This window comes from Pongo abelii, chromosome 9 (genome assembly GCF_028885655.2).
Source record: "Pongo abelii isolate AG06213 chromosome 9, NHGRI_mPonAbe1-v2.0_pri, whole genome shotgun sequence".
NCBI lineage: Eukaryota > Metazoa > Chordata > Mammalia > Primates > Hominidae > Pongo > Pongo abelii.
The window spans coordinates 116,905,478-116,931,919 of record NC_071994.2 but is presented as its reverse complement, the minus strand read 5'-3'; the positions used below and the strand labels follow the sequence as shown (position 1 = coordinate 116,931,919).

At 37.4% G+C, this 26,442-nt stretch overlaps 1 protein-coding gene and 1 pseudogene across 1 annotated transcript in view; both read left to right on the top strand.

The window, feature by feature from the left end:
- The window catches only part of ZW10 (zw10 kinetochore protein), a 40,633-nt gene extending 15,615 nt beyond the window's left edge, over positions 1–25,018 (top strand). Inside the window, 10 exon segments of the mRNA NM_001131136.2 lie at positions 291–482; positions 9,763–9,926; positions 10,476–10,658; positions 14,096–14,334; positions 16,374–16,445; positions 18,808–18,977; positions 19,802–19,932; positions 20,492–20,623; positions 21,371–21,573; positions 24,388–25,018. Of these exon segments, the coding sequence (NP_001124608.1) occupies positions 291–482; positions 9,763–9,926; positions 10,476–10,658; positions 14,096–14,334; positions 16,374–16,445; positions 18,808–18,977; positions 19,802–19,932; positions 20,492–20,623; positions 21,371–21,573; positions 24,388–24,508 (1,607 nt within the window). The 3' untranslated portion in view covers positions 24,509–25,018.
- LOC129048546 (small ribosomal subunit protein uS14-like) lies at positions 4,346–9,756 on the top strand (annotated as a pseudogene).
- Positions 25,019–26,442: the final 1,424 nt, after the last annotated feature.

The window sequence follows — 26,442 nt, the reverse complement described above, 5'->3', positions numbered from 1 at the left end:
TGGGGTGCAATGGCATGATCTCAGCTTACTGCAACCTCTGCCTCCTGGGTTCAGGCAGTTCTCCTGCCTCAGCCTCCCGAGTAGCTGGGATTTACAGGTGCCTGCCACCATGCCCAGCTAATTTTTGTATTTTCAGTAGAGACGGGATCTCACCATGTTGGCCAGGCTGGCCTCAGATGATCCACCTGCCTTGGCCTCCCAAAGTGCTGGGATTACAGATGTGAGCCACTGTGCCTCGCCTAGAAGTGTCTTATAGTGATTTTTTGATGAATGTTCATATGATTTTTCAGGTCAGATGCTGCTGAAGTATATCCTTAGGCCTCTGGCATCTTGCCCATCCCTTCATGCTGTGATAGAAAGTCAGCCTAACATAGTTATTATTCGTTTTGAATCTATAATGACTAACTTGGAATATCCATCACCATCTGAAGTTTTTACAAAGATCAGACTGGTACTAGAAGTGCTCCAGAAACAGCTTCTAGGTATGTATCTCCAAGGCAGTGCTTTTATATTTTGGAAAAGTAAATATTGTTTTTAAAAGTAAATATTATTTTAAAGTAGAAATGCCTATAATGTGTGAGAAAGTAGGATCAAAAGTGAGTAAATTGTGCCATAGGGGCAAAGGAGTTGCCTTCTTGTTTTTTTTTTGCCTATTTTGCATTCTTTCTCTGCACTGTATTGACAAGTAGGGCCATCAGTGGTACCCAAGATTCTGTATTTGTAATATTATTTTAGTTGAATTCTAGGATGCACTTCTCTCACTGGACTCCCAGTACCATCACAAATTGGAACTCGTGCTTTAATTATAGGAGAAGAAGAAATGAACCAAGTGTTGTTTTACATATTTCCATGAAAACCCCTATTAATCTGATATAAACAAACTTGGTTTAACATAGGAAATAAATTCTATTTCAGCCTGTTGATCTTTGTGTATTCACACTAGAAACAGCCAGTTTCTGTATTCCTTAAATCATGTTTTTGGTTGTTGTACCATTAAAAGTGAAGTCTCTTGTGTTTTAATACTGCTTTTTTTTTTTTTTAAAGTCTATTTGACTTACCTTCTATGTGCTTTTCTCAGCTGTCATATTGAATAGCCTAGCTAACCATTCTTGCTGTGGCTAAAGTGAAAAAGAAATGCTCCTATTGTTTGTGGGCCTTCCTGGCAGTCATATACTGTATATTTATGTATAAATAATCTATATGTAAAGCAAGGACTTTTCTATAGTTTTGATGAGAGCAGAGAAAAAAAATCCTAAGGCTTGCATAAACTTCAGAAATCCAAGGTAGTTTTTCTTGTTCCCAGAGCCTTCCCTTAGGGAGGAATACAATTTTATTTTCACTAGATATAAATTAAGTTGTAAACAAAGCATCCAAAGATTAGAAGGAATTGGAGAGATGATTTGGTCCAAATATCTCAGATGCCTGAATCTCCTCTATAATATTCCGTCAATTGGTCAGATAGCCAATCTGAACACTTATAGTGAGAGAGACCTTGAGGCATTTTATCCTGCCCCTGGGCAGTTCTGAGTACCAGGCAGGTTTTTGTTTTGTTTTGTTTTTTAAAACTCACATTTCTTACCTGTACTCTTAAATAGTACTACGAAAATGCCAGTTTTGCAAATTAAATCTTTAGGGTAGTTATTTTAAAAGTTTGTCACAATATACTACCCTGTAATGTCTACTTTATTGATGCTGTTTCTATGATGTGGAGCCATATAGAATGAGTCTAATTCCTATTACAGATGATGGATTTTCAAATTCTTTACAGTTGCTGTTATTTCCCCTATATCTTATCACCAGTATAAACATTTTTATTTTTTGAATGACGTAGTTTTAAGTTCTCCTGATCATCATTGCTCTTCTGGTATTGGCAGGTCTGGTTTTTCCTGAAGCCTCTCTTATCTTGCAGATGGCCTTCTTGATGTGTCTTTGCATGGCTTTTTCTCTGTGCATTTGCATCCTCGTGTCTCTTCCTCTTCTTATAAAGACACCAGTTGTATTGGATCAGGACTCTACCCTTATGACCTCATGTAACCTTAATTACCTCCTTAAAGGGACTACTAGCGTACCTCAGAGATATTGCGGGTTTGGTTTTAGACTACTGCAATAAAGTAAGTATCCCAATAAAGCGAGTCCCATAAATTTTTTGATTTCCCAGTGCATATAAAAGTTATAGTTACACTGTACTGTCGTCTATTAAGTGTGCTATAGCATTATGTCTAAAAAGTGTACATACCTTAATTTAAAAATATATTATTATTAAAAAGTGCTAACGATCATCTGAGCCTTCAGTGAGTCATAATCTTTTTGTTGGTGAAGGGTCTTGCCTCAATGTTGATGGCTGCTGACTGATCAGGATGGTGGTTGCTGAAGGTTGGATGGCTGCGTCAATTTCTTAAAATAAGACAACAATGAAGCTTATCTTATCAATTGACTTCCCTTCTTGAAAGATTTCTCAGTAACATGCAGTGCTGATTGATAGCATTTTACCCCTAGTAGAACTTTTTTCAAAATTGGAGTCAGTCTTCTCACCCTGCCACTGCTTTATCAACTAAATTTATGGACTATTCTAAACGCTTTGTTGTCATATAAACAATGTTTACAGCATCTTCACCAGCAGTAGATTCTGTCTCAAGAAACCACTTTCTTTGTTCATCCACTAGAAACAACTCCTCATACATTCGCGTTTTATCATGAGATTGCAGCAATTTAGTTATATCTTCAGGCTCTATTTCTGATTCTAGCTCTCTTGCCATTTCTAGTACATTGGCAGTTCCTTCTTTAACTGAAGTGTTAAACCCCTCAAAGTCATGAGGGTTGGAATCAACTTTTTCCAAACTCCTGTTAATTTTGCTATTTTGACCTCCTCCCATGAATCATGAATGCTTTTAATGAGATGTAGAAGGGTGAATCCTTTCTAGAAGATTTTCATTTTATTTTGCTCAGATCCATCAGAGGAATCACCGTGGCAGCTATAATTTTATTTCTTGAGTAATAAGACTTGAAAGTCAAAATTACTCCTTGATTCATAGGCTACAGATGTATGGTGTGTTAGCAGGCATCAAAACACATTAATCTCCTTGTTTATCTCCATCAGAGTTCTTGGGCGACCAGGTGCGTTGCCAGTAAGCAGTTATATTTTGAAAGAAATCTTTTTTTCTGAGGAGTAGGTCTCAACAGAGACCTTAAAATGTTCAGTAAACCATGCTATTGGCTGGGCATGGTAGCTCACACCTGTAATCCAAGAGCTTTGGAAGGCCACGGTAAGAGAATTGCTTGGGTAACATAGCGATACCTGCCTGGGTAACATAGCGATACCTGGCCTCTACTAAAAAAATAAAAAATTAGCCAGGCATAGTGGCATGTGATACTTGGGAAGCTGAGGCAGGAGGATCAGTTGAGCCCAGTTGGAGGCTGCAGTGAGCTGTGTTCACGTTACTGCACTCCTGGGTAACAGAGCAAGAGTCTGTCTCAAAAAAGAAAATAAGACATGCTGTTTTTGAAAAATATCCTGAAAAACCATGCTGTTGTAGATGTGTTGCCATCCAGGCTTTATCCTATCTCTAGAGCACAAGCAGAGTAGATTTAGCATAATTCTTAAGAGCCCTGGGAATTTTTTTGAGACAGAGTCTCACTCTGTTGCCCAGGCTGGAGTATAGTGGCATGATCTCGGCTCACTGCAACCTCTGCCTCCTGGGTTCAAGCGATTCTCGTGCGTCAGCCTCCCGAGTAGCTGGGATTACAGGCATGCGCCACCACACCCAGCTAATTTTTGTAATTTTAGTAGAGACGGGGTTTCACTATGTTGTCCAGGCTGATCTCGAACTCCTGGCCTCAAGCAGTCCACCTGCCTTGGCCTCCCAAAGTGCTAGGATTACAGGTGTGAGCCACTGCACCTGGCCTGGCGCTGGGATTTTTGGAACGGTTGATGAACATGGTTTCATCTTAAAGTCACCAGCAGCATTAGTCCCTAACAAGAGGGTCAGCCTGTCGTTTGAAGCTTTGAAGCCAAGTATTGACTTCTGTCTAGCAATAAAAGTTCAAGATGGCATGTTCTTCCAATAGAAGGCTATTTTGTCTACACTAAAAATCTATTGTTTAGTATAGAGACCTTTGTCGGTTATCTTAGCTAGGTCTGCTGGATAACTTGGTGTAGCTTTTCCATTGGCACTTGCTGCTTCACCTTGAGCTTTTATATTACGGAGACAGCTTCTTTTCTTCAAACTCATGAACCAAACTCTGCTAGCTTCAGCCTTTTCTTCTGCAGCTTCCTCACCTCTCTGAGCCTTCATAGAATTGAAGAGAGTTAAGGCCTTGCTCTGGATTAGGTTTTGGCTTTAAGAAAATGCCGTGGTGGGTTTGAGCTTCTACACAGACCACTCAAACTTTCTCCATAAATTGCCAGGCACAGTGGCTCACGCCTGTAATCCCAGCACTTTGGGAGGCCGGGGCAGATGGATCACTTGAGGTCAGGAGTTCAAGACCAGCCTGGCCAACATGGTGAAACCCTGTCTCTACTAAAAATAAAAAAATTAGCTGGGCATGGTGGCACCCGTCTGTAATCCAAGCTGTTCAGGAGGCTGAGGTGAGAGAATTGCTTGGACCCAGGAGGTGGAGGGTGCAGTGAGCTGAGATCATGCCATTGCACTCCAGCCTGGGTGACAGAGCAAGATTTTATCTCAAAAAACAAAACAAAACAAAAAACAAAACTTTCTCCATAAATAAGATTGTTTTACTTTATAATCCATGTGTTCACTAATACACTTTTAATACACTTTTCATTTCCTTCAAGAGCTTTTCCAACCAACTCAGGAACAGAAAACCAAATACCGCATGTCCTCACTTATAAGTGGGAGCTAAGTGATGAACACACATGACACATATTGGGGAACAACACACACTGGGGCCTACTGGAGGGTGGGGGTGAGAGGAGGACAAGGATCAGGAAAAATAACTAATGGGTTCTAGGCCTAATACCTGGGTGATGCAATAATCTATACAACAAACCCCCATGACACAAGTTTACCTATATAACAAACCTGCACATGTACTCCTGAACTTAATATAAAAGTTAAAAAAAAAAAGTAAAGGTAAATACATAAGTAAATAAAAGTAATGTTTACACTAAAAAAACCCAGTCTTTTCCTTTGAATTCAAAACTTGACTAACTGGTGCAAGAGGCCTAGTTTTTGACTTCTCTGAGCCTTTGACATGCCTTCATCACTAAGTTTTATCTTTTCTAGCTTCTGATATAAAGTGAGAGATGTGTGACTCTTTCACTTGAACACGTATAAGCCATTGTAGGGTTATTAGTTGGTCTAATTTCAGTATTGTGTCTCAGGGAATAGGGAAACCCTAGGAGATAGAGACATGAGTGGAAAGAGTTGGGGTATGAGGGAAAGGGGTGGCTGGTTAGTGGAGTAGTCAGAACACACGCAACATTTGTTAAGTTCACTGTCTTACATGAGTGGTTCATGGCATCTCAAAACAATTGCAATGGTAACGTCAAATCATGAAAAAGTTTGAAATATTGTGAGAATTGCCAGAATGTGACACAGATATATGAAGTGAGCGCATGCTCTTGGACAAAATGGTGCTCATAGACTTGCTTAATGCAGGGTTGCCACAAATCTTCAATTTGAAAATAAAACCCCAAAAACCAGTATCTGTGAAGCACATTAAAGCAAAACACAATAAAATGAAGTATGCCTGTATATCCAAATCTAGTCACATTGGGGGCTAGGGCTTCAACATATGAATTTCGGCAGGGACACAATTCAGTCCGTAACAGTTGTGTGTGTATATGTATTTGGCAAATACACACACACACCCACACACACATCTTGTTCATGTGCAGTGTGATGTAAGTACGAAAACAAAAGTTTTTTGCCATTTTTTTATCTTTGATTATTTGAATATTTGGCAAGCATTTCTTTTGTTTTAACAAAGCCTTGAAGATAACAGTGTAGTAAATGTTTCTAAAACCCTTCCAGATTCAACTAATGAGCATTGGCAAAGAACATAAGTTCATCATATTTATTGTCTTCTGTTTCTTTAAACAGTTCCATTAACCAGCAATAATTTATAGTATTTGCATGTATGTAAACTGAATGCTTTTAACAATGTTCATTAAACTTTTTATAGAGTATGTTTCAGATAAAAAACTGAACACAGGTATCTATCACGTGATAGAGTGAAGCAATAAGGGAGTCATTAGCCTTCTCTTTTTTTTTTTTGAGATGGAGTCTCGCTTTATCGCCCAGGCTGGAGTGCAGTGGCACAATCTCAGCTCACTGCAACCTCCACTTCCTGGGTTCAAGCAGTTCTGCCTCAGCCTCCTGAGTAGCTAGGATTACAGGTGCACGCCACCACGTCCGGCTAATTTTTGTATTTTTAGTAGAGTCGGGGTTTCACCGTGTTGGTCAGACTGGTCTCGAACTTTTGACCTCGTAATCTGCCCGCCTTGGCTCCCAAAGTGCTGGGATTACAGGCATGAGCCACTGCGCCCAGCCAGTCTTTTGTTTTAAAATTCCAATAAATCTGGACTTTTTTCCTCTAACATAGAACTAAAACACTATTCATTGTAATAAAAATTAATTTTTTCATATCTTGCTGAAATTCTTTGACAAATGTGAAAGATTAAAATTACCTATGCAAAACAGACAAAAACTGTGCAGTGAGATTGATTTTTTTAGGCTGTGAATTGGTAATATTTCTTTGCAAATTTGGAAGTCCCTTTAGAAAAAATGTATCAAAAGTATGATTTAAAGCTAAAGAAAAGTATTGGCCTTTTTATCTCATCGCACTTCTGAGAGCAAGATAGGTCACCAGCAGCTGTACTGGAGCCACTGGTGAAAATTCGGCCAGGATTCTCGCTTTTGTCGTGTCTGCTTAAGCCAGCATGGTCTGATCCGGAAATATGGCCTCAGTATGTGCCGCCAGTGTCTCCGTCAGTATGCGAAGGATATTGGTTTCATTAAGTTGGACTAAGTGATCTTCCTTGAAAGGATTATCCAAGGCATCTACCTAATAAAAAACCACGATGGCTCTTTGTGCATAAAATAAACACTAAAAAAAAAAAAAAAAAAAAGAAAAGTATTTGCAGTTTTCCAGAAATTGAATCAATTGATCTTTGATATTGTTAGAAAGATATTATATTTTATGGACAGTATTCTGTGGTTGCTTCATTGAAAATCTTTTACATTAAAAAAAATGTCTTTTCCTTGTAGGTTTTAAGAAAATTAAAAAAAAAACAAAACAAGATCACTTCTTTTGCCATCTCCCCATTTAAAAAGGATTTTCTTTTTTGTGCAAGAATCCAAGTTATTTTATAGCTGGTGAAAGTTAGAAGTTCAGGTCCTGTTAAAATCACATTTTTTATTGGACATTTAATTCTAATTTCAGGTGACTAATTTTGTCAATTCTTTTTTCACAGGAAGCATCAAATTCCTAATGTATTTGCTGAAAATGTCCCTTAATATTGTTCACTTTATTGTCTTAAAAAATGTTTTGTAGCCAGGCACGGTGGCTCACGCCTGTAATCCCAGCACTTTGGGAGGCCAAGGCGGGTGGATCACCTGAGGTCAGAAGTTCAAGACCAGCCTGGTCAAAATGGTGAAACCCCATCTCTACTAAATATACAAAAATTTGCTGGGCGTGGTGGCGGGCGCCTGTAATCCCAGTTACTTGGGAGGCTGAGGAAGGAGAATTGCTTGAACCCGGGAGGTGGAGGTTGCAGTGAGCTGAGATCGCGTCATTGCTCTCCAGCCTGGGCAACAAGAGCAAAACTTCATCTCAAAAAAAAAAAAAAGAAAAAAAATGTTTTGTATACAACAAGCAAGCAGCTTTTTTTGTTTTGCTCTGTTGTAGCAAACTGCAGCTGCCACTGATTGTGAAATTTGTGACATACTTTCTTCTAGTCTTTTTTACCTTTGCTCTTTCAGTGGTACTACCAGCTTCTCCATCTTTACTTGACTGTATCAATAGTATGCTTTGTTGTAAACTTAAAAATTTGTACATATTTTCTTAATCTAGAAAAAGAATAATATCATAACTAAAATAAGTATTTCAGTTTAACTACCTATTACAATTTATGTAGGTATCACCATAACTTGCGCTCTATGCATAAAATATTCAAATAAACACATTACAATGTTATATTAGTGCATGGAGGAAAAGAACTGTGATAGAATCAGTCTGGAGAAAAAAATCATGTTGGAATCAGTCTGTTGACACTGACTGGTTCGGCAATGTATCATATGAAATACTAGAAATGACATTTGTGCCTGTTGAGTGCTTGACAATACAACAGTATCATTTTATGTGATGCAGTGGTTGCAGTTAAATGTAGTTCTATCAAAACAATGGAACTGTGTTTAATGGAAAAGTATTTTATACTGCTGCTTTAAAAATTTTTTTCCATTCAAAAATTACAGAGAGGTCTCATGCCTCCACTCAATTTTCTACAGTGTTAACATCTTAAATATTATATAGTAATATATAGTGCAGTATAGTGCAATATCAAAACCAGGAAATTGACATTGGTACAATTCATAGAGTTTATTTAGATTTCACCAGTTTTACATGCTTGTGTGTGTGTTTCTGTAGTTCTGTGCAATTTTTTCATATGTGTAAATTCATGTAACCACCACTACAATCAAGATACAGAACTGTTCCAAAACCACAAAGCTCCTTTTTGCTGCCCCTTTATAAGCACACACCCCCTGCTTCTATTTTTAAACTTAAATTTCAGTTAATTAAAACTTTAAAAAGTTGAATTTCTCAGTCACACTAGCCACATTTTAAGTTTTTAGTAGCAAAATGTGGTTGGTGGCTATCATATTGGACAATGCAGACTAGACTTTAGATGTTGTGAGGTATCTTAAAGGCTTTGAGATAATATGTTCACTTTCTTCTAAGGGGTGTGTGTGTGTGTGTGTGTGTGTGTGTGTGTGTGTGTGTTTAAAGAGACTTGATCTTTGTGTGTGTGTGTGTGTGTGTGTGTTTAAAGAGACTTGATCTTGCTATGTTGCCCAGGCTGGATTTGAACTCCTAGGCCCAAGTGATCCTCCCACCTCAGCCTCCTGAATGGCTTTGTCACTGTGCCCTGCTCTTCTAAGGCCTTAATCCCCTAAGTCTTCCTTTGTGAATCAGAACTAGGCTCATAACAGCTAGTCTCTTTTATGAATCCTCTTCCTTCTACATTGGCACCTGGTTCTTAACTATTATTTAATTGATTAATAGGATATTCTAAACAATATCCTCAATATGTGTTGGAAAAATGCACCATAACATACACTGTAGAGGAGGTATTGAAATATTCTATTTTATAAACTAGTTGTGTTTTACTGTAAAGTACAAACAGATTCTATGCAGAGATGAAAAAGTATGTTTATTCATTATTAAATAAGTGAGATTTTATTCTAAACTAGTTTCAAGTTAGAATGCAGAACTTCTGAGTGCTTGTCATACAATCAAATCAGCAGCTTAGCACTAGATGATTATAATGTAGATGGCTTAATACCTCATTGTTACAGAGTACAGGCAGTAATATAGTACAGACAATTCATCTGAGCAGTGAAAATAAAATAATAATAATTGTGTGTCATGATTCGTCCTACGCAGTCAGTTGAGAAGGCTGTAGAATTATCTGTGCTGTTTTCTTCCCCATCATCTTAAAATTAAAGAATTCTAGAAAACCTAAGAATATTCCAGGACTGCGAATGGTTTCTTGTTTAAAACTTCTTTTTTTAAAAAATTCAGATTTGCCACTTGACACTGACCTGGAAAATGAAAAAACATCTACTGTCCCATTGGCTGAGATGCTTGGAGACATGATCTGGGAGGACTTGTCTGAGTACCTCATCAAAAACTGTTTGGTTTATTCGATTCCAACAAATAGCAGCAAATTACAGCAATATGAAGAGGTAAAGAGCCGAGATAGCACAGAAGGTTTTAAGACACTGTTGATTGTTATTGCTGTCTTTTGTTTTTCCTTGGAGATAGTTTGTTCTTTAGTTATACCTTTAAGTAAATTATTAATAAGGAATAGAGACAAATTCCATATAACTTCATTTTTCTCCTGGCTTCCTACCTCTTTAACTGCAGAAGTTTGTTTTCTTATTGAATATATTTTCTTTATGTTCACTTATACTTATATCAGCTAAAATAGCTATTGTGTGACATTTTACTTTTTGCTTCTTTTTAGTGTTTCCTTGAATGCTAAAATAAGTATATTTATTTTAAAGATCTTTGTATTTTTACTAAGTAGAGTCAGACATTTCTATTGAAGATATTCTTTCTAATGAATTTAAGGCTGGAAATATGTATATTTTTATACCTAGTAATTGATAGTCCATTCTAAAACTTAAATGACCAGCTTGGTCCTTATTTTTTTATACATTGGATTTGAAGTTCTAATATTGTAATGGAATATATGTATATGATTCTTCTCTTTTTTTTCTTGTGTATCTCAGATCATACAATCCACCGAAGAATTTGAAAATGCCCTAAAGGAAATGAGATTTTTAAAAGGAGATACTACAGATTTGCTGAAATACGCTCGTAACATCAATTCTCATTTTGCAAACAAGAAGTGCCAGGATGTGATTGTGGCAGCCAGAAATCTAATGACCTCTGAAATTCATAACACTGTGAAGGTACCAGGGTTATATTGCATTGTATATGAGAAAGCAACTCATTTTGAGATGCATATAGTAAAGTGGAAGAGAGGATGACGGTTGTTGAGCTGAGTCAAGTTATTAATCTTTTTTACATTGGTTTTGTCCCCTTTAAAGTGGTCCTAATCTCCATCTCTTCTATTGGGTATTGTGAGGTGCAGATAAGATAATGCACATGAAAGCCTTGTATAAATTGAAAAAGTCTACATACATGTAATGGATTATTATTGTTGAAGTGAGACAGTAGATTATTCTCATCTTTATTTCTGAAGGTTTTAGGACACAACTTTGTGAAGGTACACTTGGGCTACATTATGTCCAGAAATTATATCCTATTATGAAAGTGTTGATTTCATCTAATAGAGAGACTAGTTTTAAAGTTAAAATAATAAAAAGGTAAATAAAAAGGATATAAATAATTACCTGTAAAGGCAGTGGACCTTTGACCTTTTTTTTTTTCATATCTTACATGTATGAAATAATGTATATACCTTGAATTGGGCTGTGGTTTCTTTTAACATAAATATCAATTGATTATGTCACTCTTCTGCAGAAAGTCCAGTGTCCTCCCATCTGATTTAGAGAAGACCCAGTAGCCTTACAGTGGACTACAAGGCCTTATCTGATCTGCCTCCTATTGCCTCTCTGACTCTATTTTCTATTGCATTCATCCTTCACTGTGCTGCAGGCACCCTGGACTTATTTCTGTTCCTTGAATGTGCTAGGCCTAGTTTGTTTCAGAATCTCTGAACCACTTGTTACCTCTGCATGGAATATTCTTACCGCAGATCACATGATTTGCTTTTTAAAAAGTACTTTCTGATCACTTAAAAAAAATTATAACCTCCCCTGTTTCCTGTACCCCTTCCTTGGTGTATTTTTCTTTTTATTGTTTATCATCAACCAACATTTTATGTGAATTGTTTATTGTTTCTCCCTCGAGAAAGTAAGCTCCATGAGGGTAGACTTTTGTTTTTGTTTTGTTTTGTTTTGTTTTTTTGACTCTTTTGTTTACTGTTATATCTCCAGCTCTAAGAAAATACCTGGTACATACATACTACTACTATGTACTCAGTGCTCATGTGCTTACTGATTACCTTTGATAAATGAATTCATATATATCTCACAACTCCTTGATGTAAACAGCATTACTGTTGAATTGCTCTGTGACTCTGGGCTTAATCTTCTCACCTTGTTGAACCTCATTTTCCTCTTCTGTACTGTGAGAGAATTGAACTAGATAATCTGAGTTTCCTACTCAAGTAATTTTGAGAGTTTGTAAAACTGCATTTTTCCTGAGTAATCAAATCCTAATGTAGCTTCCTCTAGGTCAGGACGTCTCAGCAGTGGCAGTGTTAACATTTGGGACCAGATAATTCTTTGCTGTGGGGGACTGTCCTATGGGATATTTAGCAGCATCCCGGACCTCTGTTCCCTAGATTCTAGTAGCACCTCTTCCAGTCGTGACAAGCAAAAATATCTCCAGACATTGCCAAATGCCCCCTTTAAGACAGAATTGTGCCTGATTGAGAACCACTGCTTTAGATTCCAGCTGGTTCTTTCTCTTGGCATTTAGGGCCTGGAATTAGATTTTCTAAACTTCCCAAGTTTGAAAAAAGCTCCTCTTCCCTTTTCTAAAAAACATTTTCAACTTAATTGCTTTTCATGGTCTGTTTCTCAATTCTCTTTATTCCCCTATGTGTACTCACTGTTTTCCCAAAAGATCTATAGTTGTGTTTTTTGTTGTTGTTTGGTTTTTACATTTTGTCTTAAGAGACATCTTATTAGGTCTAACGTTCTTCTGTCTTAGTTTCCTTTGCCCTCGTCATGAAGTTACCTTTTCGACTCTTATGTATGCAGGCCCACTATTTTTCAGACAAAGATTAGCATTTTAAATCATCTCTGTAAGTAAATTTTTTCATCATCATTCTAATCTTAGCCATAATTTTTGACTACCCAGTTCCTGATATTTGTATTCTCATTTAAACTTCATAACAGCTCTCTAAAGTAGATATTATTGTACCATTTTACAGATTAGAAAGCCAAGTCCACTGACTTAAATAGTTTTATTAGACTTTGAACATTTTCTGCCAGAAAATCTCTGTCAAAGTCCAGTATATGCAAAGTTGTTATTCTTGCCTGCTGCCTCTACATGCTTAATCTTTTTTTTTTTTTAATCCCTGAAGCATCTTTGAGAAACAAGGTTCGAAAGCCATTATTAGTATATTATTTATTTTACAATGAGAAAATTGAGATCCAGAGAGGTTAAATGACTTTGTTAAAAGTTAGGGTAAAAAATATTACTGTTTTCACATTCACAGCCTACTGTTCTTTCATTTAGTCCCAACAAAGGAAATTTTCGATTGAAGCTTTCTTTTTTTTTTTTAATAAGGGGAGGATATGCTAGTTTGAATGAGTTATTTCTTAGACTAAGCCAACACATGTGCCTAGTACAAAATAATTTGTTCAAGAATCTAGACAATGGAACCCCAAATTATGCTGTTCTGTAATACTAATAGTCTAGTATGAGACATGATTTTTGAAGGTCTTTTTATTTAGCTGAAATCTTAGGCCAGTTGCACAGCCTCGCTGTTTCAGCCAAGATTAAGAATGCTTGGGGCCGGGTGCGTTTGCTCATGCTTATAATCCATGCACTTTGGGAAGCCAAGGAGGAGGATGACTTGAGTTCAGGTGTTCGAGACCAGCCTGGGCCATACAGCAAGACCTTTTCTCTACTAGAAATAAAAGTAAATTAGCTGGGTGTGGTGGGTGCCTGTAGTCCCAGCTACGTGGGAGGTTGAAGCTACAGTGAGCTATGATTGTGCCACTGCACTCCAGGCTGGGTGACAGAGCAAGACCCTGTCTCAAAAAGAGTGCTTAGAAGAATGTCACAGTAAAGGGGATTAAGGGAATTGTTTATCACTTATGACATGCTTTCATCTAGGATTCAGCAGTCATTAAAATATTGTCATATTTATTGAAATCTTTCAATTACTCTGTAGAGCCGTAGCTGTATCATGAAAGCAAGCAGTATCTTATTCTTCACTGTGTGCTTATATTTGTTTTTTTTGAGACGGATTCTTGCTCTGTCGCCCAGGCTGGAGTGCAGTGGCACGATCTCAGCTCACTACAAGCTCCGCTCACTGCAAGCTCCGCCTCCCGGGTTGGCCTCAGCCTCCCGAGTAGCTGGGACTACAGGTGCACGCTGCCACGCCCGGCCAATTTTTTGTATTTTTAGTAGAGACGGGGTTTCACTGTGTTAGCCAGGATGGTCTCGATCTCCTGACCTCGTGATCTGCCCGCCTCAGCCTCCCAAAGTGCTGGGATTACAGGCATGAGCCACCATGCCCGGCTATGTGCTTATATTTGAATTATTCTGAAAACATATTTTCTATATTTTTGTGTTTGAATCTTAGATTATTCCTGATTCTAAGATAAATGTGCCGGAGTTACCCACTCCTGATGAGGATAACAAACTGGAAGTACAGAAAGTGTCCAATACTCAGTACAATGAAGTGATGAATTTAGAGCCTGAAAATACATTGGACCAACATTCCTTTTCCTTGCCCACATGCCGTATCAGTGAATCTGTGAAGAAATTAATGGAACTTGCCTATCAGACTTTACTAGAAGCAACAACCAGTAGTGACCAATGGTATGAATTCTGGGTTGTGTGAAAATGGCAATGACTTGGTTAAATGCATATCTAACTAAATGTTTATCAGGAAAATTAGCTGGAATTCTTTGGGTTTTCATATCCTAGAAGTTAATGCTTTTTCTGGAAAAAAAAACAAAACAAAAACCCAGTGCATCACACAGATTTATATCTATCTCTGACTTTTATTTGCAATAGCATAGATGTTTGAGCAAGGTATAAGAAGTAGATGCCCTTGTATGGATGGACAAATGGATTTTTTTGACATTAAAAATTGTTAATCACTTTTTAACAAAAAGTTCTTCAATTGTTGTTGAATTTTTACTTTTTGTTTGAATTGACTGATATTATATGAGAAAACACATGCAAAGAACTTAGAATCCTACCTGGAAAATGATTAATACTCAAATGTTTATTATTGTGTTGGCAGTGGATAATAGTCATATTTTCTATTCCAGCTTGCTCAGGCTCTTTAGCTTAACATTCTTTTTACCTTTTGAAACCCAGTCCCTAATTCATTTATATTTTAAATGTTTATATTTGAAGCAATAACAATTTGTTAGGCAGCCAAAGGTAGAAGGAAAAGAATGGAACATGCCAAGGATCTGGCTTCACTCTTTCAAGATGACTTCTAATCTATATTGCATTCATATTAAATTACATTCTCTTCCATTATCTTATACGGAATCTGTTTTTGTTTAATAAGCTTCTTCCCTACTCCTAGACTAAATTGAGAAGAAAATGGCAGAGCGTGGACCAAGTTGATTGCAGAGCAGGTTTATAAAAGCTTCTTTAGTTTGAATCTGCATTTAGCAATTTCATTCTTCCTATCCTCATAGAGAAAACAGTTTCAGTTAGGATTTGGCCCAATCAAATTGCATCTTTAGATGGACTTCCCAAGTTTAATTTTTATCTCACATATGAGCAAACCTCTTTATTTTATTCTGCTCTAGGAAGAACATGTCTCCCAAGATACTTCCCTGGCTTTAATGAATCATTACATTCACATGTCCATTCAAAGTTAATTGTAAGAAGGAAGAAATGAATATAGGAGTGACGGTTGGCAAAATGAATACAAGACTGTTTCTTCACATGGCACTCTCCTGAAATATATCAGACCAGAAGTTAGAGATGAGGGCAATATTTCTTAAATTTTTTGAGAACACAAAACACCAAACAGTATTTTTATACTGACTAACTATGGACATTCTTTCCACTAAAAGTAATAGTTTTTAACAGGACAAACAAAACCACAGCTACAATACAACAACCCCCTTTTTCATTATCAAACTCAAACAGCAGCTCCTGCAGCAAAAATGAAATAATTTAATCAGGTATTATAATAAACAAATAGTAACAGGGTTTTTGGGTGTGACTTATTTTCCTAAATATTTATGAAATCCCTGTAAGCTTTTAAGGTACATAGCTTAAGATATTCTTATGTAGAGGTAAGTTACACAAACCTTATGTTTGCCTTTTAAAAGTGCATTTTCATAATAATCTGTAGGTGTTTTAAGGCTAGATTTAAAGGGCAAAAAATCTTGAGGGCTAGATTCTATCCTAGGAATGTTGATTCACCTCCTTGCATTGAGGTAAGAAGGAGAAAAGGTGAAAGCTGAAAGTCAGACTGATTCCAAAAGAACCAAGCGAGTGCTTTTATTGATACCTTGCCCTTTGCAGAGTGCATCAGTGAGTAGGTGACATTTGCTTGAGGCTTAGCTCCATTTGTTACTGAAGGGATACTTTGGGTACTGGCAGAACAGAAATTGATAAATAGAAAAGAGGCTTTGGGTTGAATGCTCCTCTTCTTAACAATCATTAATGCATCCAGGTGTTTAGAATTGTAGTCTGGTTAGTAAATACTGGTTGAGACTATATTTCCATCTAGATTAATGGTGTTTTCCAGCAACCAAGGCAGGTGTTCTCTGCAACTGTAGTTTTAGCTTGTGACTCTCACGGAAGATGCACTTAGTTTAAATTTTTTTCTTATTTTTAGTGTATTCTTAGGCATTTCTCTTAAGTCTATGTTTTCTTTTTAGTGCTGTTCAACTTTTCTACTCAGTGAGGAATATCTTCCATTTGTTCCATGATGTTGTACCAACATATCACAAGTAAGTACCACTGTATCTCATTTCTATATAATAATTGTATGTCTAAGATGTGGAAGTTAAGTTAAAACAAATATTTTATATTCCCACTAAAGATATTTTGATTACTAACATTCACACTAAAATGCAGTAAATCATTTTAAAATGCATATTTAAAGGATTTGGTCATTTATTACTAAATTAATTAGGATATTATAATCTTGCAGTGTAGTTCGTGATGCACATTTTAAAACTCAAAAGAACTACCTTGTTTTGATGCTAAGCATTTTCAGAACTGTTTTACTTAACTTTAAGCCTCTAGTTCAGTTTTCTTTGTTATTTGAATTAAAATGTTTAGATGTTTTTTATAAATATCTTTGATAACATGTTAACAGAGCTATTCCTTAGCCAAGAACTCTGAATTTCAGAGACAAAAATCCACCAGGCACAGTGGCTCACACTTGTAATCCCAGCACCTTGGAAGGCAGAGGTGGGAGGATTGTTTGAGGCCAGAAGTTTGAGACTAGCTTGAGCAACATAGTGAGACCCTCGTCTCTAATTAAAACAAACAAACAAAAAACCAAAAAAAAAAAAACAAAAGCCGTTTACTATTTAAGTATTTTTTAGTTCAGATTTTTGAATAATTGGGATGTTTTTAACTAGGCTCACCTGTTGTTTTTATTATAAAAGCTTATTGTGAACCTTATTAGTTTTATTTGTATTCTCTTTACTGTGGTTTAACAGTCTTATTTCATTTTTTACTTAGTCAAGCAAAAGAAAAGAGAAAACATATTTGTGTTAGCTGTCAGCCTTGTCCCTGGGGATTTAAAGACAGTTGGCTTAGACATTTCATGGCTCGGAAACATTCTTCACACTGTCGTGGAGTTAGATTTGCCTCTCTTTCTCCTTTGTATAACCTCGGAACTTTAGTGTGCATCACAGTCACCTGGAAGTCTTGTTAAAACATAGATTGCTCGATCCATGCCCAAGGTTTCCGATTCAGTAGGTCTGGAGTGGGGCTTGGATTTTTAGCAAATTTCCAGGTGATGCTGATGTTGCCTGTCATGGGACCACATTTTGAGAACCACTGTCCTTAGATAATGGTTCTCAGCTTTGGTAGTATTTTTATTTCGTTTCATTTCAATTTCATTCCATTCATTTAATTTCATATTTTGAGACAGAGTCTAACTCTGTTGCCTAGGCTGGAGTGCAGTGGTGCAATCACGGCTCATTGCAGCCTCGACCTACTGGGCTCAGGCGATCTTTCCATCTTAGCCTCCCAAGTAGCTGGGACCACAGGCACACACCACCACACCTGTCTAACATTGTTTATTATTTTTGTAATGATAGGGTCTGTATATGTTGCCCAGGCTGGTCTTGAACTCCTTGGCTCAAGTGATCCTCCTGCCTTGGTCTCTCAAAATGATGGTATTACAGTTGTGAGCCACTGCACCGGCCAGACTTTGGGCAGTATTTTAGAATAACTTATGGAGCTTTAAAAATATACATATTTACCCTCTTCCTAGAGCTTTTGATTTATGTCTGATGTAAGACCCAGGCGTGTTTTTTTTTTCTTTTTTTTTAAGCCCCACAGGTGATTCTGATGTGTAGCCGGAAATGAGGACTATCTTAGTTATCTTAGATTGTTGGCTTCTGACTTGTATATCCTAGTTTTATATTGAGGTAGCAAACTAGAAACTGTTAATTGAATGACTGTTAGTGGGTAGATAGCAGAAATATAAGACAAGATTTCTTCCCAAGCTGGGTAGATAAGACTAATATGTGTAGAAGAATTAAAGTAGTGATTTTCAATCCTGGGTGAAAATTAAAATCACCTGGGAAGATTTTAAAACGTATAAATGCTGTGATTTCACTCTTAGAGCTTGTGATTTAATTTGTTTGGGGTAAAGTCTAAACATCTGTGTATTTTTAAAATTCCCAGATGACTCTAATCTAGTCAGTTGTTGAAAACTAGTGAATGAGAAAATAATTGAACACTTCATTATATAACTGAAGTAGGAATTTGGAGAAAGGTGAAGTAAACCTGTATTTCCATAGATGTATCCGTGTAAAATTTCAAGGACATTATTATGCATAGCTCTGCTAGGTTTTCAGTGCAAAAAGTTGACTCAGGCAAACATCTTGATTCCCTTAATCTTTCTTTATGGTTAATCACCAGGATAGTTTTATAGGATAAAATCCCATTCAGGCAGAACAGCCTCCCTCTGGGAGTGGGAGTGATGAGATTGTATCTTGTTATGTATAGCATTTAGAAACTAGACAGTTATTAAAGCCTAGAAATACGTTAGAGAAGTTGTGACTTTCATCAACCCCAGCTTCAGTAACAGGTGGTTGCTTTGTTTTTCTACCCCTCCTTCTGGCCTAGGGAGAACCTTCAAAAACTTCCCCAGTTGGCCGCTATTCATCACAACAACTGTATGTACATTGCTCACCACTTGCTGACCCTCGGGCATCAGTTCAGATTGCGTCTTGCCCCCATTCTTTGTGATGGCACTGCTACTTTTGTGGATCTTGTACCTGGCTTCAGGAGACTTGGTAACTGATACCTTCAATGTAGGAAAGCATATGGATTATGCAGCTTGTCAACATAGTATCTTTATAGTTTTTGAATGAGATAATTAGAAATTAGGTGGTGGTCCTGAGCTGTATCAGAAAGTGGGAGGGCATTTAATTTGCAAGTGTTTCCAGTTATATAATTTTATAAGGTGACTGTAGTCTTTGTGGGAGACTTTTTTACTTTTTTGTAACATGATTTCGTAGTATGTTAGAGTTCCAAACTGCAGTCCTAGTGTGCATTGAATTTGCCAGGTCAGGATTCACATAATAGGATTTGTATTGTGACAATTTTGTTTGTATTGTTGGTAAGAGCTCACTAATGTCATTGCTAGTTCTTTTGCAAAACCCCAAGACAGCTCCCCCATCTTACATCTCCCTTAGTTTTACTTGGGATTACTAAAAGTCAAAAGAAATGAAATGTGGAGTAAATCAATATGTTGATCATAGCAGAGAATCTATATGGTTTCACTTAGCTTTTCAATTCTTGACTTTTCCCTTAGGTGGTAGAGATATATCAGAATAATAAGTAGTTCTTTTTTCTATAGTAATTTTTCTTAGCTGACTCGGGCTCTAAGCAAATTACTGGAAAAGATTTATTATCTGGAGGGTGGGGTTTGAGGAACAGGCTAATGTATTCAAAGTGATTGTTTCTAGTAGCTTTAGGGCAGCTTTATGATATTATCTAGCAATTATTTTTATATAGGCAGAACAGATACATGGTTTATGCATCTCTTGTCTATCCTGGTTTTGCAGTGTGTAATTGAACAGCTTTAAAAATTTTTTATTCTGTTTTTCCATCATAGGGACAGAATGCTTTTTGGCCCAAATGCGGGCACAGAAAGGTGAACTTCTGGAAAGATTATCAAGTGCTAGGAACTTTTCAAATATGGACGATGAAGAGAATTATTCTGCAGCAAGTAAAGCAGTCCGGCAGGTAGGAGGCTCTTGCTAGCACTGAAATTTGTATTCTATCCTTAGATGCCTTTTTTTTTGTTTGCTTTTTTAAAGCTGGAAACAATATGTAACAAGTACTCAGCTGATTCCCTGCACCCCCACCTTTGGAAAATCTAGATACCTTTTACAATCATGTTTAAGAACTTTTTCTTCCCCTCTCCCACCAAGACAACAGGAAACTATCTTTTCATTGACTCAGTAATTGCAACTTGTTACCTAGAAAGTCTGTTGTGGCAAGTAGTTGATTCCTGAACTTAGATTTGGGAATTTGAAATATTGGCTTTTATCTTAATGCTCCCCTTTCTTAAGTGATTTATCTTTTTGCTGCAGTTTTCCTATCCTCAGGTTGATGAGTCTGCTTTTCATCTACCAGGGATATCACTATGGTTAAATGTTCAAGAAGCATATATCCTTAGTTACTTTACCTCATTTTGGCATAATGCCACTTTCCCCATAAACTCACAAATGATAAATGTAAATCTGGAAAATATGAGTCACAATAATCTTTCTTCCATGTAAATAGCTGTATTCTTCTACAGGTACTGCACCAACTAAAGAGACTTGGAATTGTGTGGCAGGATGTCCTGCCAGTGAATATATATTGCAAGGCTATGGGGACTTTACTCAATACAGCAATTTCTGAGGTCATTGGCAAAATTACTGCCCTAGAGGTAAGGGCCATTAGATGCTACACCAGCCTTGAGATGCAATTCATGTCCCAGACTGTGACTTTGCTAAGAAAGTGATGTTGAAGAAATTGTTCATGTTTTATGTCTAACTCATGCTGTTATTTTTTTTTCTCAGTTTTGTTTTATATCTATTTTGCTAGAAACTGGTTAAGCTCTTTTATACGAAAGTAGGATTGAACTGTTTCTCAGCCTACCATCTAGATTATGAATGAGGAAGTTAGAAACTGGGTAGTGGTCCTGAGATGCGTTGTATAGTGTAACGTCATTTAATTTGCATGTAAACTCAATAATTTGATTTAGTAAAGTGAATGCAGTCTTGTGCAGGTTCCATTTTTCCAACACACTGTTGCAGTTTAAATTTTACATGTGATTCTTCAGAATTGTCTGGACTTGGCCAGCTGATGCCTCTAAATCATAGATTGACTAAATCCCTATTTGTAATCACATCCCCTGCTTTGCAACAAGCTGTGCAACATTCTATTGGAGAAACAGGCTCTTTCATGCAGGCAAACTAAATTACTGACAATCTGTTGAAACGTATTTTGTGTCATTCTTATATAGAAGTATTGTCAGAGAACTGATGTAGTGTCTAGTAAGTTGTTCCAAATTGGTTGGAAAACATGTCGTAGCTGACCCACCTGGACAGCATGCATCAAAGATCTGCTGCCCTTTCCCCACTTCTGAGCTGGCCCAATTCTATTCTATTGTGTTTCCTCTGTGCAAAACCAGGACATATCTACTGAAGATGGTGATAGGTTATATTCCTTATGCAAAACAGTGATGGATGAAGGACCCCAAGTATTTGCGCCTTTATCTGAAGAAAGCAAGAACAAGAAATATCAGGAAGAGGTTCCAGTCTATGTGCCAAAATGGATGCCATTCAAGGAATTGATGATGATGCTACAAGCCAGCTTGCAAGAAATTGGGGATCGGTATGTGTAACCCTTATATAGAGGCATATAACTCTCCATAGATACAAGAGAGTAATAGTGCCCGTGATAGCAGGGCTTTTCCCTGTTTCCTGATGTTACTCGTGTAAGACTTTCATATTGAGTAGCAGTAGCTGGGGCCTTTTCATGATCTATTATAATGCAGATCTCATTACCACTTTCCCATATTTGATAGCATAAAGACTTCTCATCCATATTATTTTGGTCTTGAGTATGTGGTTTGGCATGCTGTACAAGTGATCTGGCAACTGTAAGAATTATAGCCTTCTGACATCTGGATGGAAATTGTTGCTCACTTTAAGGAACAGTGGATGCTTTTTTTTTTTCTGAGACATGGTCTTACTCTGTCACCCAGGTTGGAGTGCAGTGGCTCAATCATTCCTCACTGCAGCCTCAAATTCGTGGGCTCAAGGGATCCTCCCACCTCAGCCTCCTGAGTAGCTGGGATTACAGGTGCCTACCACCACACCTGGCTAATTTATTTTATTTTATTATTTTATTTATTATTTATTTGTTTTGTTTTGTTTTAGAGACGAGGTTTCTCTATGTTGTCCAGGCTGGTCTCAAACTCCTGGCCTCCCAAAGTGCTAGGATTACAGGCATGAGCCACTGCAGCCAGCCTGGATGCATTTTCAGAATTACTTTGATATATTAACAGAGAAGTGACTTTTATCTGTCTGAAATATTGAGCATCAAACTACTGTTTGATTGACCCGCAGTCTTTCTGCAGGCAGTGCAGTAGTTTTAGAGGTTAAGCACCATATACCTAGAAGAGATTCATCTTTTCTCAAACGCAGTGGATGCTGTTTTCTCTCAACACCATCAGTTAATGTTGCTGTTCCCAGTGAGTGTATGCTATATCATATCGTAGTGTGCAGAGGCCATTGCACAAAACAGAATAGATGTGGGTCAGTTACATACACATCCATGGATGATTTTATATTGTCTTGGTAGACTATTGGTCAGTATGTATACCTTGCATAGAGGACTCTCTGTAGAGGCCTTAAGGTCATCTCCATCCCTATAGGTACTTGTCTATCTGCTTTAGCTTGGTTTACTACAGATGTCTGGTTATATTAGACCAGTCATCCTAGATGTGTCTGAGTTTGCTGCAAATATTAGTCATTTGTACAATGTAAACGAGATCTCTGCTTGAAAAAAATCACATCAGAATACCTCCAATCACATTTACTACAAAGCTTAGATTTATTCATATATTATTTACAAGTCCTTAGTGGGTAACAAAGACACCTTTAAGTAATAGGCTCCAGAGGGCAGCAGATAAGAATTTTTCTTTCTGTTGTTAAAGGGCCTTCTTGCAGTCTAAGAGTGATCATTAATTCCTTGTTATAAGAAAAATTTTAACACTAGTATAACTCAACTTCTTTTTACTGCCTAGAAAATTTTTTTCCCCCAGAGATTTGTGTAAATATAAGGCTAAAGTTGTAAAATATACATATGAAGGAATACAGTAGATATACTCTGTATTTATAATGTAAAGAAAAAGAATAAATTTCATGTACCTGTTACCCAACTTAAGAAAAATAATACCAGTATTTTGAAGGCCCACGAATCCCCTTCTCCAAATGCTCTCCATAAGGGGTAACCACTATCTTGACTTTTATGTTATTTATTTCTTTGCCTTTCTTTATAGTTCTACCACATTTACATGTATCCTAAATAACATAAAGTTTAGACTTGCCTTTTTTTGAACTTGGTATAAGTAGAATCATCTGTAACTTGCTTCTTTTGTTCAATATTATTATTATGTTTTTGAAATCTATTCCTTTTTTTTTTTTTTTTTTTGAGACAGAGTCTCACTCTGTCACCCAGGCTGGAATGCAGGGGTGTGATATTGGCTCACTGCAACCTCTGCCTCCCACGCTCCAGCAAGTCTTCTGCCTTAGCCTCCCGAGTAGCTGGGATTAAAGGTGCCCGTCACCACACCCGCCTAATTTTTGTATTTTCAGTAGAGATGGGGTTTTGCCATGTTGGCTAGGCTGGTCTTGAACTCCTGACCTCATGTGATCTGCCTGCCTTGGCCTCCCAAAGGGTTGGGATTACAGGTGTGAACCACCACGCCTGGCCTGAAATCCATTCTTGATGGTATGTGTAGCTGCAGTTCATTTTCACCACCGTATCATTCCATTGTACAAATATTCATAGTTTATTTGTCCTGTTTAGTCTGATTTTTATCAGTATTTGGAATTGTCAGACTGGAAAATTTCAGCTGATCTAATTGGCATGCAATGATAGGTTATTGTCATTTTAATTTGCATTTCCCTAAATTCTAATGATGTTGAGCATCTTTTCATTGGTCATTCATGTTTCTTCTATTATGTAATGCCTGTTCATATTTTTTTGCCCTTTATTCTAATAGGTTGTTTGTGGTTTCACTATTGATTCATGGGGCTTCTTTATATATTTTTATACTAGTCCTTCATCAGTTAAAATTGGTTGCCTGTGGCTTACTTTGTAATACAGTTATAGAGCCTAATGCGTGAGAGTATGGTCATCATTATTAGTTCAAAGAGGCCTTGGTATAGAATAAGAGAGAATAGTCTCATATTCCTCACTTGGTCTCTTCATCTGGCTGTGCTGATAACCAGTTGTAGTGGGTGAGCAAAGAGATCAAACACATTGAGGGGTAGTTCTATAAAGAAGAGGAAAGATGCCCAGGATTTGTTTTATTTCCATTTCAAGCAAATAAGCATTTGGATCAAATAGGCAATTTTTAAGTCTTGCTTATACTTCAGAGACCTAATAGGAAATGGAACTCTATCTTTCGTTTTGCAGGTGGGCAGATGGAAAAGGACCCCTGGCAGCTGCGTTCTCTTCCAGTGAAGTAAAAGCTTTAATTCGTGCCTTGTTTCAGAACACAGAAAGAAGAGCAGCTGCCCTTGCTAAAATTAAATAGCTCCATCTTCTTAAGAAAGCTATGTCTTGAATATGTGGATTCTTCCCTTGGCATAATTACTCCCTTAAAGACTTCTTTGAATCGCCCATTGGTTTTGGTGAACCAGTATATCTTGGAAGTTTGACTTTACAGAAGAACGTTTTACCTCCTGGCCTGTACGAGGCTTTGTTTAAGAACTGTTTATTAGATAAATTGTCAAGTAAAGCACCTCAATTCATTGACTTTCTAGCCATCTTCCTTTGATTAGCTAACAAACTGTCAGGCAGCATTATTTCATGCTGCTTCCAGAGCCCTCTGGGAACTATATACATTGTAAATGCAGGCGCTAGCTTTGGAGTGAGGAATCGGGAGATTCCAGGGGTCAGGGTAGAGAATTTCTGAGCAAATGGGAGATATTTTAGGGGTGTGGGGGAGGGGAAGGGAGGAATGGGGTACCATATTTGGCCTTGCAGGAATTAAGGAGACTTCTCGTAATATTTCTTTCCAATAAATATTGCTTTTTACAATTAAGGGTGAGTGTCTTTAATAACATGGGAGCTTTGACAAAAGAGACCAACGAGATTTCTTACGTTCTATGCCATCCTTTTTATTGAGGTATATGACCGTCACACAGGACTCACTGACTGGTCATCTTCATTCATCATAATACTACCTGATAATTTCTCAGAATTCTTGGGACTCCTAGGACTTTGTTTAAGCACACATTTTTGGCACTTTTTGCTATTTCAACTAAATTTTATTTTCTTGGACTTTTCCTCCTTCTCAACACTGTTTCTTTATCCTGTCAAATGGCAAAGGTCTTAAGTTGCCAATGTTCCTTTGGAATGTATGTGCCATGACATGCTGACCCTGGTCTTTATAGCCTAATCCTTTATTTGGTGGACATAGGTAATCCTTCAACTCAGCTTTTTATGTTTTTAACTCCTTGCAGCCATTGGAGGAATATATTATGTTAAGGTTATTCTGGACCTGTCTGGGACTCTGGATTGTATCTCTTCATACTGAAATACAATTTCTGTCCTGAAAAGAGGATAAGGGGTATGACCTTTAGGTTCTCTTGAGGTAGGTGCGGTCTGAAGAAAGTTGCTAATACTAACCTGGCCAACATAGTGAAACCCCATCTCTAGTGAAAATACAAAAATTAGCCGGGCATGGTGGTGGGCTCCTGTAGTCCCAGCCACTCGGGAGGCTCAGGCAGAGGAATTGCTTGAACCCGGGAGGTGGAGGTTGCAGTGAGCGGAGATTGCACCACTGCACTCCAGCCTGGGCAACAAAGTAAGACCCTGTCTCCAAAAAAAAAAAAATTGCTAATCCAGTGGGTGTGCTTCCTTAGTCCTCAGCCTTGCAGGCAGACGGTCCTCCAATTCCTTGCAGACATGGAACAAAACTGTTCTTCCTCCTGCCCTTAACCTTTTTCTTAGTTCTGGCTCGGCCCCTTTAATCATGTCATTCTGGCTGCCTAGTCTTTCTTTTTCCTATTTAAGGGTCATACAAGAACTATTAAGAGAGAAGACTGGTTTTCTTTTTGTGAAAGAATTCAGCTGTCGTTAACAAGAAGATATTTATCTATATTCTGCATGTCCTATTATGAGAACGCAGAAAAGAATTGTCTGAATCAGCTTTGTTTTTTTGAGGAACAAAGAAGTTGGCTTTCTAAGAGAGGAGGAAGGGCCCATTTTCACAGGTGAAGAAAATACCCATTTTTGAAAATTCATGTAATTTCAGGTAGCATTACTTTTCTCAGCAATTGAGAGAATGGGGAACTAAGGGTAGAACTGAAATAAATGCATCACAGGGCTATTACACAGAACAACAGATTTCTTTTCTTCATAGAAGCTATTCCTGACAGGTACAGCAATTTGGAGGTAGGATCTCTTGTAACTGAAAAGCATGCTTTTCACTCCTTCCTCACAGTAACACAGAAAACTGCATTG